This window comes from Zerene cesonia, unplaced genomic scaffold (genome assembly GCF_012273895.1).
Source record: "Zerene cesonia ecotype Mississippi unplaced genomic scaffold, Zerene_cesonia_1.1 Zces_u012, whole genome shotgun sequence".
In the NCBI taxonomy this organism is placed as follows: domain Eukaryota; kingdom Metazoa; phylum Arthropoda; class Insecta; order Lepidoptera; family Pieridae; genus Zerene; species Zerene cesonia.
Window position 1 is genome coordinate 76,651 of NW_024045142.1, and position 17,607 is coordinate 94,257.

General features: G+C 32.9%; 1 protein-coding gene across 5 annotated transcripts in view; it reads left to right on the plus strand.

Moving 5' to 3' along the window:
• The first annotated feature begins 853 nt into the window (after nucleotides 1-853).
• Nucleotides 854-17,607, plus strand: part of LOC119839335 (pantothenate kinase 3) — a 30,802-nt gene continuing 14,048 nt past the window's right edge. Inside the window, exons 1-3 of one of the 5 annotated variants that reach the window (XM_038365588.1) lie at nucleotides 854-1,009; nucleotides 3,776-3,867; nucleotides 4,427-4,494. In XM_038365588.1, coding sequence (XP_038221516.1) covers nucleotides 3,858-3,867; nucleotides 4,427-4,494 — 78 coding nt within the window. In that variant the 5' untranslated portion in view covers nucleotides 854-1,009; nucleotides 3,776-3,857. Of the gene's footprint in view, nucleotides 1,010-3,775; nucleotides 3,868-4,426; nucleotides 4,495-8,521; nucleotides 8,800-17,607 lie in introns of those variants that run through there. The other 4 variants (XM_038365589.1, XM_038365591.1, XM_038365592.1 and 1 more) reach the window with 4 other exon arrangements.

Consider the following 17,607-nt stretch of genomic DNA (forward strand, 5'->3'; position numbering starts at 1 on the left):
CTATGCGTTTCATCATCGACCTATACGGCTCAGTGGTTTTATGTAAAGTCGAAGACAGAGAAACTACTCTGTCTACGGGTAAAGTCCTCACCGTACAAGTATTGCTGATATCCTTACGGTATCGTTACAGTTTATATTTAGTAATATTTTACATATGCACACTACCACACAAGAATAGTTGTTATGACGCAAGGACCATAAAATTGAAATGCATGTTTTTCGTCTCTTTGAAGCAAAAATCTGGTTTATGGGATAAGAAATACGCTTATAAATAAGATTTCCCATTATTTTTAAAGAATTTGTAGTGAGTAAGTAATATATTATCTGTGGTAGAGCTAAATATAAAAACTATATTATAAATCTTTCCTTTTTGTAATGATTAGTAAATTTTAAGATTAAAAAGGTACTATTTTATTATAAATAGCTGTTTGTTTCGGTTTCGCTCGTGTTACATGGTCAGCCTATGTCACTAAGTGAAGTTGCTGTTTTCTAATGTTTGAGTGAACAGGTACCTTCTAGGGAAGCGCGTTAAATCATAGACCACATTTTAGCTTACCGTCAGGCGAGATCGTGGTCAAGCGCTACCCTATTATAAAAAAAAAAAATGTTTGAAATCGGTCCGGTATTTTTGTGTGAAAACATAACCAACATATTTACATTCAAAACTTTCCTCTTGATTATATGGGTTTTATTTAGATTATATATAAGGGCTAACTTATAAGGTTAAAAGGAAAGTTATAAAAAGTATTTAAACACCTTTTCTACAATAAAAATTTGAAAGGTATATGACCAGTGACAATAAGCAACAAACGAGAACCAGATTAGTTTGACATGTACTATAATAATCTGTGTTTGACATTTGTGATTTGAAGAAAAATAAATCTAGTTTATGATCGAACAGTTCGTAAATCGGGTTGGTCTTATTATTTTCGTGATTTGTGTAATTATTTTTGTTTCATCTTCCCGTTTTATGCTTCAGTTTAATACAGAAATCGCTATCGTTCATGTGGTAAGTGTCTGTCTACCTTTGTATTGCTTTCACAAACCCATTATGTTTTTTTTTCACTATTTTAACAAGATTCCAAATAGCCGTACACTATACTTGATGAACGAATTGTGCAATTACAGTTTTGTAAATAACTTTTATCAGATAATATCTTGAGTTTCGTGTGTAGGTATTTATGTCTAATCCTAATCACGTGTGTATCGTTATGACTTTAAAGAGTTAAAAGTTTTAGAGAAATAAATACAAATATTAATGTTGCTAATGCGTGCGTAAAATTGCATTGGTGGTGGTAACAGGTGTTTACCTATTTAAAAACCGGTTCTCTTCGAATCGTACCACTTGTCTCAAAACAAACAGTTAATCCAGCAATGTATGTCAGGAGTTTTTTCTAATGGAAGGCATTATCTTCTGTAAAAGGTTAGTTTCATGAGGCTCATTACAGAATCATTAGAGTATACATTTTAACTTTCATAAAGAGGTTATTATATAATGAGACTCTTTATGTTTTATAATAAAAATAACAAAAAATTAATTTGTCCAGATTTATATTGTTCTAAAAAAATATTCTTATCTAAAAAAGGTCACAACATTCCTGGGGTCAAGTAATCAAGTGGCAACACAAAAAAAAAAATTGAATTGGGAACCATTTTCGTTTTGAGAACATTGGATCATATTTTAAGCAGGTCCAAAACACACAATCATGCTTTATAAAACAAATTAATATTTTGTCATATTTTTTTATTTATACAGTTTTTTATATATAAACTACTATTACATTGTACCAACTGTAAATTTTATGTTAATAAGCTGATCAGTTTGTTTGAATGCATTATTCTCAGAACTACAAGGCAAATTTGAAAAATTCTCTTATTCTTACATATTATTAAACTTCTTGTTAAATTACAGATAACCTTTCAAGTACATTTGATTTATTTATTCTTTAATTTACAGAATCTTTTTAATATTTAAATAGTTTCTCGTTTAAAAAGTATTATATATTGAGATAAAAGGGTTTTAAACAATCTACGTTAACAAATTCCTGAATAGGGTTTTAAGTGATGGAGTAAAAAAACTTAATAATATATTTAAAATCATATTTTAATCATTGGCATATAAAAAGCCCCAATATGCAAACTCAATGTTTGACAGCTGACCAATTAAAATGGCTCAACATTCAATTGTGCACTTATGTAAAACTAGATGTTCGTCCCCATCAAGATTCCTGTTTTATCCCAAGGGAACATTTAATGGGGGTGAAAAGAATCATATCACCAAAGTCATCCTGTCTGTATACCAAATTTCATCAAAATCTGTTCAGTAGTTTCCAAGTGATTGACGGACAAACATCCAAACAAAGTTTCACATTTATGATGTTAGTGTTAAGTGCTATAATATTAGTGTGGTTACTGTGATATGTTTAAAATAGTCCCGTGTCACTTGGGGCTTTATAAAAACAACTTTAAATAATTTGTGTAAGATTGAATTTGAGAAATTATATTCTCAAAGGATAAAAGTAACTTTGTAGGTATACTAACTATTATGTAACTTACTAATAATAGGTAACTTGTATGGTATTTGTGTCCAAAATGTCGTACTTTTGATTGTTTATTTAATATGAGATATGTGTGATATGCATCTTGGGTTTTTTATTGTGTTAATGATTTTAATCCATTAAAATTTTGTTATTGACAAATCTTTACCTTTCTTGAATTTACTAGCTCACCACGTACCAACGCGGGGTACCCCGGTAAAAAGCCTATGTGCATATCAAGACTATTATCTATCTCTATACCAAATTTGATACAAATATGATAAGTGGTTTTTGTGTTAAACAGTAACAAACATCCATACCAACAATTGCTTAATATGGATTTTTTTATCATTTGTTGTTATAGCGGCAATAGAAATTATCTTGGAAAATTTCATAATTCTAACTATCACATTTCATGAGATACAGCCTAGTGACAAACTGACACACAGACACAGGAAAGTCTTAGTAATAGGTTTTCATTTTACTTGTTTGATACAGAACGCTTAAAACTACAATTATATAAAGTTTAGTAAGTTATCAATGAACCCATGAGTAGAGAGCTAGTCATAGCTAAATAAAGAAAAAAAATCCAACCAATGCAAGAAGAGCACACTTAAAATGTTGTATTTAAATATATTCTTTTTTCTTTTATAGTTATGCTAACCATCTACACTGCGTCATAGCACTATCTGTGATCTGTATTGTTATCATAATGCCCCCTATAGAGGTTACATTAGTTATTTGTGGCCTTTAAATTATCTGATTTATGTTTATCAGTACATCGAGGTGACAGTCGAGTTTAAAGTGTGCTTATGTTAATTTGTGTGTAGTGGAATGTTATTACGGTATGTTTAAATATCTTTGTAGTAGTATTAGACATTCTACTATAAAGATACATACAACAACAATGTTGTTAATGAAAAATTTTAAAAACGAATTTCTTCTTTTTCACTGAATGTAAAAAAGGATGTGGTTCTCAATTCAACTGTAGTTATATGGTTTTGTTAGACATAGACATAGCCTATCCGTCATAAAAAAAAATTGTATAACTCTTACTGACTTAACCATGTTCAATTCAATTCAATTTGCGTTTGATAGGAAACTATTGTCACTGGGTCCCATTTTAAAATCTGGAATGGTACCTACCCCTTAGATATTACTGGACGTTTTTGTGGAAAAGGTCTGTTTGCTGCATACAATGCATATGTTAAAATTAACAAATAACATGTAATTTTCAGAAAGAATGGAGAGGAGGTGACATAGAGTGGATATAGTTCTCGTGACAGACTATCCTGCATTACGCCCCTCAAATACTCAGATATGGTATTAGGTGAGTACAAAATTATATGAGATTGCTACATGATATAAAATGATGTCACTTTCCTTTATCTGTCCCAATGTATGCTTGAATCTTTAACTACGCAACGAATTTTATTGAGGGTTTTTATTATGGATAGTTATACAAGTGGAAGATTTAGAACATGCAGAATTGCACCAGAGGCAGGCCGCTTTTTTAAATATGGCGCAAAATAATCAATTCTCATGAAACATCCACATACCTTCCGATCCTCTGTTGGGGGAGGTGTAGGTGGCTAGTATTTTAATTATGGACATTGTCAATTCGCGTGTTTATTTTTGTTTTTTTTTTTGTTACTTAATAATATCGTAGATTGCCAACAGATTTGGGTGATTCTTTTTGTGTTTGATAGGAAGTTATTGTCATTTGGTCCCATTTTAGAATCTGGAGTGGCACCGTCCTTCCAGGGTCTGTAACCTTTTTTGCAGAAGATATTTTTTTTATACTTATCTACGTACAGATGCCTTTACTTCCTTTAACCTCAATTCATTCATATACCTTTATTTCCTTTAACCTCCTTCCAATATTCCAGGTCTCCTCTCTCCACCACTGCCAGGCCACCGACTCTGCTCCTGTGCCCCTTTAGCCCTGCTACAATATGTGAGAACTCCTCCTTAATCCTTCTTCCTTGTACGAAATCCATACTTTATTTTATCGTTAATTTGAAAATGTATGTTTGGTATTCCATCCTAAACGACTGGATCGATTTTGTTTCAATAATTTTTAGATGCAATAAATAAATAAGTAACACTCTAATTATAGAATAACCTTAATTGTCTTACTTACTCTGATTATGTTATTATCCTATTCAGGATAATAGGATAAACTCGTGAAATTGTTGTATCCTATTCTATCCTATTTCCTACTAATCTTACTAATATTATAAATGCGAAAGTTTGTAAGGATGTGTGTGTGTGTGTTTGTTGCTCTTTCACGCAAAAACTACTCAACTGGTTGCACTGGAATTTGGTACATAGGACAACTGGAATAACATATAGGCAACTTTTTATCCCGATATTCCTACGGGATACGGACTTACGCGGGTGAAACCGCGGAACGCAGCTAGTTGGCAATAATCCTTGATAAGTGTAAAACATTTGAATATAATCTCTCCGTTTAAAGTGGGTCGAAACTATCGCGACAATTTATCAAGTTTTCTTTTACCTAATCCTTCTATTGCTAATATTAAACTTGAGAAATAAAATTTAGCAAAATCAGTGATGAATGGAGTGATGTGATGTGATGATCGATGAATGAATGAAATAAATCGAATGACCATGGGGATTAAGAATATTCTAGAAACGATATAAATCTCATAATATTTAATAATTTTTATATGAAGATATATATTGACTATTTAAAAAAAAAGTCAATGAAAATACGCAAGCCTAATCGTATTTATCAGATAAATTTCAAATTTTATCTGTTTAACCATTTAAATATGCTATCGCTTATTTTGAAATAGATAATAATAATTGAATAGTGACAATCAATTATGTTTTTATGATCATTTTAATAGATTATACGCTAAAGTCGCACCTGGTGTGGTTGTAAAGAAACGGAACGCTGTTTTACGTCGACGCATTCCAAATCGCGCTATAGAAGTTTTTTTTTAACAATTTTTAATGTCTTTGTAATATTAATAATTATTGTGTGCGGCACTATCCCGATTTAGCAATCGAATTTCGTCTACTCATTTGGTTTTCTGTGTCGAGTGTGGGCCGAGTGGGAAGGCATTGGCCCGCTGTTGCAAAAGGCGCAGGTTAGTGTCTCGCCGATATTTTTTCTATTGTTTTATATATATTTGATATTACATTTGAAGTTGCATAAAATGCAATTAAATAGTATCTTGTAGTAATTAGCTTTATTTGTTCAATATTTTATAACAGACGTCTCGTTTGTATTATTGGGGTTGACTTTAAAATAATCTTCAATTTAACACTTAATTAAAATATACATTTTTTGTATGCTAGTCGTCTAATGATGCCGAACTCTCGTTCAGCACTTTACCAAAATAATGCTAGTGCAATGTGTATAAAGATATGTCACCAAATACCAAATCATATAAGAGAACTGACTTAAAATTTAATGCACAAAAAATAAAAAGCGTGGCTTATCATTAAATGTTTCTATTCATCAAACGAATATCTTACATTAAAATGACAAATGTGTAAGTATATAAATAAATCGCAATAAATAAGGACGATAATCGAAATATAGAAAATAATAATTGTAAAATGTTTAAATTAATTTAAATAACGTAATGTACTGATAATACTTGGAAATTGTTAAAATTGAAATCAAATTAAAATCAATATCAGGAAATATTCGTAGGCGAGTGCTGCGGACGTGAAATTTATTTTTATAGAACTTTGTAACCACAATTCTGACAAATAATTACGTTTCATTTCATTTCATTTCAACGATAATTCTAAGCAAATATAGGTTATAAGGTTGAAATCCGCGTATGCGATAAGAACGCCTTTTTATTTTGATAATGTGTGATTGTACAAAAAGATTACATACAAATCAATAAATAAACATCATTCCTCTCTTTAACGTGTATGTGGACTATGGTATAAGTGGATATATTCTTAGACATACACTTGACCTAGGAATCTCAAAGTTCGTTTGGTTCGCGTTCCAATAACGAGAGTTCTGTGGACACATTGTAAGGGCAGGAAGTTTCGCAAAGTGATACATAGATGGCGCTGTAATTAAATAACTAATATTTGTTATTATTTACGAATTGTAGAATCTGTTTGATACGGGCATAAATTAAAAAAAATACTTTTAATTTTTTTTTTTTGTTATACAGATATATAAATAAATTTACTTTCTACGTTATGTTATACCTGTTTATGTTTTTTGTTAAAATAATCCTAACAGTATTTTTTGGAAATATGTAAATGTTTTCTATTCTACTCTAAAAACAAGTATGTAAATTGAAATAGATATATCATTTTTGTTCCTACGTATATTTATTTGTTTATTATACTTTATTACTTTATATATAAGTATTTAAATTTATTGAAGAGTTTTTTTTTGCTCTCATACATAAAAAATAACGGAGATGTGTGGGAAAACTGAAATAATATAACCTTTTACCATACCAAACCTATTTTATGATAAATAAAAGCTTTAAAACTTATATTAAGCACCGAAAAGGGTCGCATAGGACTCTTTTCTGCTTTCGTGTAAAATAAACGATCTGTTGCCCATAGCTACGCTCGCGTGGTCATAATAAATTCACTATATATACACACATTAATACATACTTTCATTCCCTATTTTATACCCTTGGGGGTAGAATTTATCAAGACCATTTCTCAGCTTATGCCTACATAATATTGGCTATCTTTATGCCAAATTTCATCCCGATCGGTCCAGGAGGATTGGGTAGTCAGTCAAGGGGGGACCCCTTGCGCTTTATTTACTGCGATTGACAATTTTTTTTTGTTATTAAATATGTAACAAATAAACGCTTTCGGCCTTCTGCCGCTTGGGGGCCCTGGGGAGCCTGGGGAGCCTGGGGGCCCGCGGCATTCTGCCGATGTACCACTCTGTAGTTACACCACTGATTTCCGTTAACACAAAACAATAACACACAAGTCCGTTCGGACAACAGGACGAGTGGTATGACGTGTATTAAGTAGTATGGACAGACATGACGCTTGTGTGTACAGTCACACCTATGTTGATCGAGCTGTAGATAATGTTTGTCGTTTGTAGAACGCTATGAGTCTTAAGTGTACAGCATCACTCGAAACAATATGACGGCGGAGTGGTCTTTGGCCTACGTAAAAGCAAGTATTGTTTTTTCTGGGATCTCATATGGTTTTGTAGAAAACTCTTCTTTTTTTCCTTTCCGATAACTTCTACTTATTGAATACCAACAATTTTGATTGCATACCTTTAAAGTAGATTCTAATCCGAGTTTTATATCTACGTGTTGATCAATTTTACTTCCACGAAATATTGCTTGAACTGGAATTTTGATTAAAAACACAACATTGATATGATAATGTATCGAACTTCGTCACATTGGATATTGCAATTTGTACCTGATCTTGAAGTAAACGTGTACGTTTACGGGCATATCGCCTTGATTCTCAAGGCGATGCGCATATAAAATGTGACAACATCCGTTCAGAATGTTTCGCTATTGTGTATTATGTATTTTGATTGGTAATAACCCTTGTACTCAGGTGCTTCTAATTCGAAATGCAATCAAATTGTGATTTGCAATTCATGATACCTTAACTTGACGGATTGACGCAAAACATCACCAAATGTGGATCAGACGTAGTTAACAGTTCCACATTGGAATTTATTCGGGTCGGCAAAATAACGGAGTCCATTGGTTAATGAAATAACATTAACAAGAACAGCACTAATGGCGCATACAAATACGTTATCTTATTCAAATTGTGATCAAATCGAACGATAGATAATAATATTTGACTAATACAGATTTACGTAAACCAACACACCTACACATAAAAATTTCACATGCTCGACCCGCTTATATCACTTTCCTTATCAATATGCGTATGCGCCAGTAATTTGAAAATCGAACGATAGTTTGGCATTCGCATCGCGTCCGTCGTCGCGAGCGGTCGTGCCGGTGCAGATGTTATTTACAGATGCACGCGTAATAATCGAAATATGGTGCATAATAGTGTCGTATAATTTGTTTCTTTACAAAATTATCGATTATATAATCGTATCTCTTCTCGATCGTGTGGGGAGCAGTGTGACGTGCGACACCGATGAGGAATAAATGAAACTGTAGATTTAGTTTAATATTATTTATTCAACCTGTGATGTTATTTTTTAATATTTAAATTATTGTTTTATCCATTGAATATGACGGAGCAGAACGGAGTTATAACCATACATCAGGTAATTATTATTTTTATTTGGTTTATCCAATTAGTCACATTTATGTGACGTTATTGCGTGTACATATTTATATTCTCTTTGAGTAGGTACTCTAATGAAACGTGTATTTTAAACTAGGCCTTTTAAAATGGTTGTTTATTATTATTTATGAACAATGTACAATAAAAGTAAATTATATATAAAACACTAGCATACCCGGCCACGCGTTGCTGTGGCTGAGTAATAATTAAAAATATTAAGATTATAAATTATTGCGATAATTAATAGAAATAAAAACTATCCTATATCTTAAGTTGGACCAAATTACAAATAAAATGCCAAATTTCATCAAAATCGGTCGAGTTGGTGAAGAGATCATTGGGAACATACACTGTATTTTTATATATTAAAACATTTATGTATGCGTTATTGATTAGACAGTTATAAATATACGTTATCACAACAAAATGGTAGAGCCGATTTCGATATAATAAATATCAAATATTATGATTACGGCGCTGCTGGTCCAAAAAACGTCTTTTCCACGAAAATCTTTTATTTACTTTTCGGTAATTTATATATTTTCAATGTTAGTTTTTATTTGAAGTACTATATAGTTATGAATACACATATATATTTTAAAATAACTAAATAAGAAGCAGACTTTTGATCTTCTTCTTATGATATATAAAATTTTCGTGTCACAATGTTAGTTACGTTACTCCTCCGAAACGGGTGGACCGATTCAAATGAAATTTTATATGCATATCGGGTAGGTCTGAGAATCAGCCACCATATATTTTTTATAACCCTAATATGATAATGATAAGAATAAGGCAGAACAGTGTTTGCCGGGTCAGCTAATACTATTATAATAGTGTGTTTTTAGTTCTATAGTTAGTTGATGATGATGATAAACAAATTTTTTTTTTTTTTTTTATGTCGAAGCGGGCAACTGAGCTGGTGGTTCGCCTGATGGTAAGCGATCACCACCGCCCATGAACATTCGCAAAGGTTGGGCCTCTGCGAATGCGCTGCCCGCTTTTTTGGGATAAGGGAAAAGGAATGGATTAACGACTGGAAAGAAGGAATGGACTGGGACGGGTGAGGAAAGGAAACGGGCCTCCGGCTCCCCCACTCACCGCACGAAACACAGTGGCATGCCACTATTTCACGCCGGTTTTCTGTGGGGGTGTGGTACTTCCCCGGTGCGAGCTGGCCCAATTCATGCCGAAGCGTGCTCGACTCCCACAATAGTAATAGTAAAATTTTTTTACTTGTACAGAGTATACGTAAGGAAATTAAAGAATCCTGGCTATCTAAATTATGCATCAACTTTACAAATACGATTTTATTTAAATAACTAGAAAAGTTTAATAGTTTTTAGATTTAATCTCCACTTTTATTTAGATCCATTACCAGCATACTTGAACAACAACTTCTGTTTACATATTTTTTACTCGTCCTTAATGTCTGTATGTTACTGATTCTGTAGATTCGATTTTGACCCACTGTTAAGGTACAGATTTAAGTCGAACTTTGTACACTACTATAATAATTTCAATTTAATTTTTCTTTTATTATCCTGATTAAGATAGAATAAATTGGATCGATGATTATTTGATCAACATCCTTACAAACTTTCGCATTTATAATATTGTTAGGAAGTGGGATAAGATTTAGAACTGAACGTCAAAAATACCAACGACTAGAAGACACTATCAGCAAACACTGCCGATATCCGGAATAATTCTCAGTATACCAACTGCGGAGAAATAGGTGAAGGTAGTTCGTTCACAAACAATAATTTTTCATTTTAATGTCCCCGTGACCATGTTATGCGTTTGTTACATTATAACTTTTTGCTGGGTGCGCCGATTTTTATGATTCTTTGTTTATTTGATAACTAGTGCCTGCCATGCGGTCCCATTTGTATTTCATTCAGTTCTGACAATTTGAAGGCTCTCCTGATTTTTGTTAAAAAATAAATTTTATTTTGTGAATTACTACTTGCTTTTTAAAATAATAATTAATTACCATCACCTGTAAGTAAAAAGATTACGTCGCATTTCATATGTAATAAATTTTAACATGTTTTTTTGCGGCCTTCAAGTCACGACTTCGCTTTTACTCTAAAAAATAACATTTTTTTTATATAAATAAGTCTCGATATTTTATATCAAGAGTTGAGTCAAATGCTATTTTTTATTGCAGCCAATGCGTATATTGATATGAATGCAAACGTACGAATACGTACGTTGTTTTTTTTTTTTGTTTTTTTGGTAATATGGGGGATATGGGGGATATTAAACTATCATTTATGAGTAAATTTATTGGATGATGTAATTTAGAGATATGATTCATTTTTTCATTCAATTAAATTTTCAATTAAAATGGAACAAACGTATGGTCACTGATATGATCCAAGATAAATGATAGTGTCAAATGAGATATCGTGAAAATACAAAACTTCACTAATATTATAAAAAGAAAACTTTTGTATTTTTGTATGTTTGTAACGTTTTCACGCAATAACCACTGGACCTATTTAAAAAAATTCTTTTACCATTATAAGCTAGTGATGTTGTCACTAAGTGATATAGGCTATATGGGTATCACGGGCGAAGCCGGGGCGAACAGCTAGTACATACAATACTTAATACTTACTTCGAGTAAGCTGTTGTTTTAAGGTTTTTTATAGTAACAACTCTTTGGAAATCAATAAAAAAATAACACACTACCAAACGTACATCTATAAATTCTAATAAACATTCGCGTTTCAAATTACGGTAGGAAACATTAAAAAGACATAACCCTCTACAGGTACAGTGGGTAAAAATACATCAATCATAATTTTATCACTGTAACCGAAAATACATTTCTGCAATCCACATCTAAGCGAAAAAATTGATATTATATCACTTGACGGGCGGCCTATCACTTGATGGGCGTGGATTACTTTGAGATAGGTCGTCGCTGATAGTGGAAGACGATGTCATTAGACGTCTGATAAGAATCTAAAACCTCTCTGGAATCCCAAAGAAGTTCTAGATTGACTGAAAAGTGCTAACATTTTTTTTGTAAAAACACACAAACACTAAATAACATAGCATTAAGAAAAACAGAAAATTACGAAAAATTTTATGAAAAAAGTGATATATGTATATTGTGTGTGGTTGCGTGAGCAAAAAAACATTGAATTGGTAGGAAGGTACCTTTTAAAATATATTGCCCGCTCTTAAAGAATGGACTGGGACGGGTCAGATAAAGGATACGGGTTCAGCTCCTGTTCGTCCAATCTCGTCGATAACTAGCCAACTGAGCAGAAGATATATTATTAGTGCACACGTATAAGGGCAAAAACAAGTAGACTGACTGAAGTAGACTTTTTTTTTGACTTAAAAAACGTAAAAGTAGAGTGCCTGTTCCATCAGTCGCATTGTACGAAAGACAGCGTTTGACAAGAAAGCGTTTTATTTTAGTAACATACGTCTGTATCCCGTAGGATCATCGGGATAAAAAGTTGCCCATATGTTACTCCAGTTGTACGTACGTACCTACCAAATTTAATTGCAATCGGTTCAGTAGTTTTTGCGTGAAAGAGTAACAAACACACACACAGACACATCCTTACAAACTTTCGCCTTTGTAATATTAGTAAGATGTTAAAAATACTATTTAAAATTTGCGTTATTGATCTTAATGAAATCGATTATTGTATAATATAATGTATTGAATATTGTATAATAAATTTAGTAAACAAGAATCCAGAAAGATATAACAAAAATCGATTGAAAATAATTAATCAATGAAATTTTTCAACGATTATGTTGTTATCAGTGATGCGTAATGAATTGTTCAATGTACAAAGTATTAAGAGATATATGTTGATAGTTTATCTTTATTCTTTGTTTAACCGACTGTGGGTGGTGTGTGGTTTTTTCAATACGTGCTGAAAACCTCTATGCCAAATATTGTGTATTACATAACCATTTCAAAAATAAAAATATGTACTAAAAAAACACGCTTTAATGATAAGAATCAGCTTAACTGCCTCTGTCTAATACAAAGTATAAATACGTAAAAAACTACCCACACTATCATGCACTTGATACACACGCACACGTACACACACACACACACACACACACACACACACACACACACCACACACACACACACACACGCACACGCACACACACACACACACACACACATACGTACTCTTTTGTTTATGGCCATGGACTATGGTCGAATTTCGACCGCTGGCCGTCCACTGGTCGAATCAAATGTGTCAGCGGCCTTCTCCTATGACTTCCACATTGGACTTTAACTTTACTTTACTTTACTTTAATCGAGACGTCTTATCGTTGACATAACTACCGCATTGACCACACCCAAGTCCGGTGAATAAAAACAATGTGTGACGTCGCATTTGTTTGTATAGTAGTTAGAGCCTAATAGACTTTGACCCTGATAATTTCTTGCGTTATTTTTATAATGCGCTTGTCCGTGCATTGCAACGTGGTGTTATTAACGTGTTAAGTAGAAAATTTCACCCGGTATAAATGTAGCTTCGGAATGGTAAAGAATTGTTTAAATAGATCGAGTCGTTTTTGAGTTCATTCGTTACAAACAATCAAGAAAACTTAAGTTTATAATACTACTAGCTGCGCCCCGCGGTTTCACCCGCGTAAGTTCGTATCCCGTAGGAATATCGGGATAAAAAGTTGCACATATGTTATTCCAATTGTCCAGATGTCTACGTACCAAATTTTATTGAAATCGGTTCAGTAGCTTTTGCGTGAAAGAGCAACAATCACACACACTTCCTTACAAACTTTCGCATTTATAATATTAGTAGGATTTTTCCTCTGTTTTTTATTTCCTAATACCGCTAATTATCCACTAACTTCAACTCAGGGCTTTGCTTGTTTATAATAAAATATATACCAATTGTAATAAAGATAGCAATATAAACAGTAATATAAAAAAAAACCCAGTTTCACCGAAAATAATCTAGTTCACAGTACCGCCAACTTATCTCTGAAGTGAAGGGTGTCGTCACCGTATCTTCTGTTTTATCTTAAGAAAGATACTAGCTTATGCCCGCTGCTTCGCACGCGTTAATGCGGAGTAGTTTCATAGATGTTATAATATATAAACCATCCTCTTGAATGACTCTTATCTATTTAAAAAAAACTCCATCAAAATCCGTTGCGATGTTTTAAATTTTTTATATTCTTATATTTATTTAAGCGTACATAGGGAAAGCGACTTTGTTTTATACTATGTGATTTCATACATCACCCCTAATAGCTTTCGGCATAACAATAATAATTTAGCAAGATAGCAATAAAACACACTCGGAACACTTGAAGAAGTCAACAAAAGTGATAATATGTCAACATCTTTAGTAAAATTTTCCGCCATTCCTAACGTCGACTGACACTAGTGAGCGTTCTCGTTTTAGCGATAAACATCTTCATATTGGTGTAAGCTTTCGGTTTTGTATTCGTAGGATAGCTTTCTAGGCTATAAAATAAACTAGATTTTGAAATCCGGTCAATCTAGAAATGATAGGTGCAAAAGATCCTGTCCGTCTGAAAATTTTGTAAATTGTTAAAAAAATTATACAGTTTTAAGTAACTACTATTTAATGATGCAACTAAATGACTCATTTCCTTTTATAAAGTACTAGCTGCGCCCCGCGGTTTAACCCACGTAAGTCCGTATCCCGTAGAAATATCGGAGTAAAAAGTTGCCTATTCCAGTTGTCCAGCTGTCTACGTACCAAATTTCATTGCAATCGGTTCAGTAGTTTTTGCGTGAAAGAGCAACAAACACACACACATCCTTACAAATTTTCGCATTTATAATATTAGTAGGAAGTAGGATATGATAGGATATAAGTTAGTAAATTACACGATCCTAATAAGATAAATTCCTTAGATTATTGGATTGTCGCCGACCCTTGATAACAACAAAGTTAGAATCAACTCTGTCAGTTTAAAGTGGGTCAAAATCGAGTATAAATGAGTCGGTTATTATTAACTTAGAAATTTCTGTAGGAAAACGAAAAAAGACCTTAAATTTATTTAAAACTAGTGGTCCGCCCCAGTTTCGCCCGTGATACATAATATATAGTCTATAGCCTTCCTCAATAAATGGGCTGTCTAACACGGAAAGAATTTATTAAATCGGACCAGTAGTTCCTGAGATTAGTGCGTTTAAACAAACAAACTCTTCAGCTTTATAATATTAGTGTAGATAATAGATTTTATGCTGAATATCGACTTCAGACTATCTTTTCCTACTAAATAGTTAGTAGGTCAGACAATAATTAACAGTTAACTCGAAGGACTGATAAATTTTATATCATTAGCAGCTATTTCTCGAGGTATTCTCAATTTTTTTTCATGTTTTAATTGTATTTTTACTAGCGATTCGCCCCAGCCTCGCCCGTGGTTCATATATGTAATACTAGCTTTCCGCCCGCGGCTTCGCCCGCGTGAAATTCGGTTATATCGCTTTTTCGCACTCCTACCATTTTTTTCGCGATAAAAATTTTTCCTGTCCTTTCCCAAGTTCAGTTCTACCTTCATACCAAATTACAAAAAAATTGGTTCAATAGTTTAGGCGTGAAAGAGTAACAGACAGACAGACATACAGACAGAGTTACTTTCGCATTTATAATATTAGTAGGGATAATATTAATAGCCTTTGGGCTATCAAACACGGAAAACATTTTTCAAATCGGACCAGGAACTTTCCTGAGATCAGTGCGTTCAAACAAGCAAACTCTTCAGCTTTCTAATATTAGTATAGAGTGTTTGTTCTGTCGTGTAGAGACAGACGCTACTTTGTTTCTTACTCAAACCCTTCAAACCCTTTGGATATAAAAATAAAGTGAAACCGCGGGGCGCAGCTAGTATTATATAAAAGCGAAAGGTCACTCACTCGTTCATCACGAAATCTCAAAAACGGCTGAACATATCAAGGTGAAATTTGTTTCGCATTTATAATATTAGTAGGATAGGACAAGCTGCGCTTCGCTGTTTCACCCGCGTAAGTCGCTCATGTGTTTTTCGACTTGTCCAGCTATCTACGTACCAAATTTAATTGCACTCGGTTCAGTAGTTTTTGCATGAAAGAATAACAAACATCCATATATACATACATCCATCCATCCATCCATATTCAAAAGATTTGCGTTTATAATATATTAGGATTAGTAGGATATAGTTAGATATATCTATATATATAAAATTCTCGTGTCACAGTTTTCGTTGCCATACTCCTCCGAAACGGCTTCACCAATTTTGATGAGATTTTTTGTGCATATCGGGTAGGTCTGAGATTCGGCCAACATCTATTTTTACACGCTTTTTATTAGCTTCACCTGTATGTTTGTTTGTATGTTTGTTTGTATGTTTGTTTGTATGTTTGTTTGTAACCGACTTCTTTGGGCGCGATTTTGACCCACTTTAAACGGCCAGATTTCGTTCAAACTTTGTAGATTTATTGAGGACCGATGACAATACACTAATTTGATAAAATTATTCCATTTTTTAATTTGCAAAATATGATTTTTGTTAAAGCGTGTTTTTTAGTTTTTTTTAAACTAATATTTATATTATTTATCCCGATATTCCTACGGGATACGGACTTACGCGGGTGAAACCGCGGGGCGCAGCTAGTATTACATAAATATTTTATATTTGATGTATACAGTAAGCTATATCGCTCTAAGATCACGTATCAGATTCTATGGTGAAATAATTTTTGAAATCGGTATAGTATTCCCCGAGATAATACGCTAAGTTAAATCAACGCTATTGTATGTTCTTTGCTTATTAATTCAACTGTAGACCGTCACGAAAGCCAATTAAATCTTTATTATTGTATTCTCAATTCAATATTACAGTTAAAAAGGGAAAAAATACGTTCCGCGATTGGTTGGAAAGCATAGAATTTCGGCCGCATGAATTAAATTCTAATTATGTCGCATTATAATCGGTCAGCTCTGACACTTGACTCTGGTTTGAATACAATATACTTGTTTGCTATTCAACCGAGGTTATGTTTACTTTGCGTGTCAGTTTGTTGATTTTTTCTAGAAGTTTCCAGCGTTTCTTCGGATATGAACACACACACGAGTGACGGCGCAGGTTAGAGCAAGCGATTTCAAAAAATTAATGACTAGTCTAGTATTGAAAAATGATAGAGTGAGATAAATATGTGCTGCGCTAAATTGGGTTACATAGCAGAGAGAGAGAGAGATGGCCTTTGCCCCATGTAAAAGAAAGATAGAAAACATTTAATCCAACTTCTTCACACATACATCGAAAGATTACACAACACTCATACTCATTAGACGCTAACATATAAAAATACATAAAACAATTCTTTATTAAAAATGTTAAATTCCTACAATTATATTGATAGAAACTACAGCCTATGTTAGTAAAGACTGTCTTGCGGGCTTTAGAATCGCTCACAACATTACACTAAACAAATAAAAATATGTGAATAAAATTGGAATTTAAAAAGAGTTTAAGAAAGAAATGGCTGCTTGTACGTAAGTACGTATGTGTAGTTGTAATGTATGCTGGATTGGGATACAATTCAGGCCGTCTGTGGAAATTTGGTACGTAAACAGCTGGACAACTGGAATAACATATAGGCAACTTTTTATCCCGATATTCCTACGGGATACAGAATTACGCGGGCGAAACCACGGGGCGCAGCTATTATAATATACCTAGTCTTGCCATAAATATTGTAATAAAGAAAAAAGAAAATTGTTAACTGCAAATAACATTTATT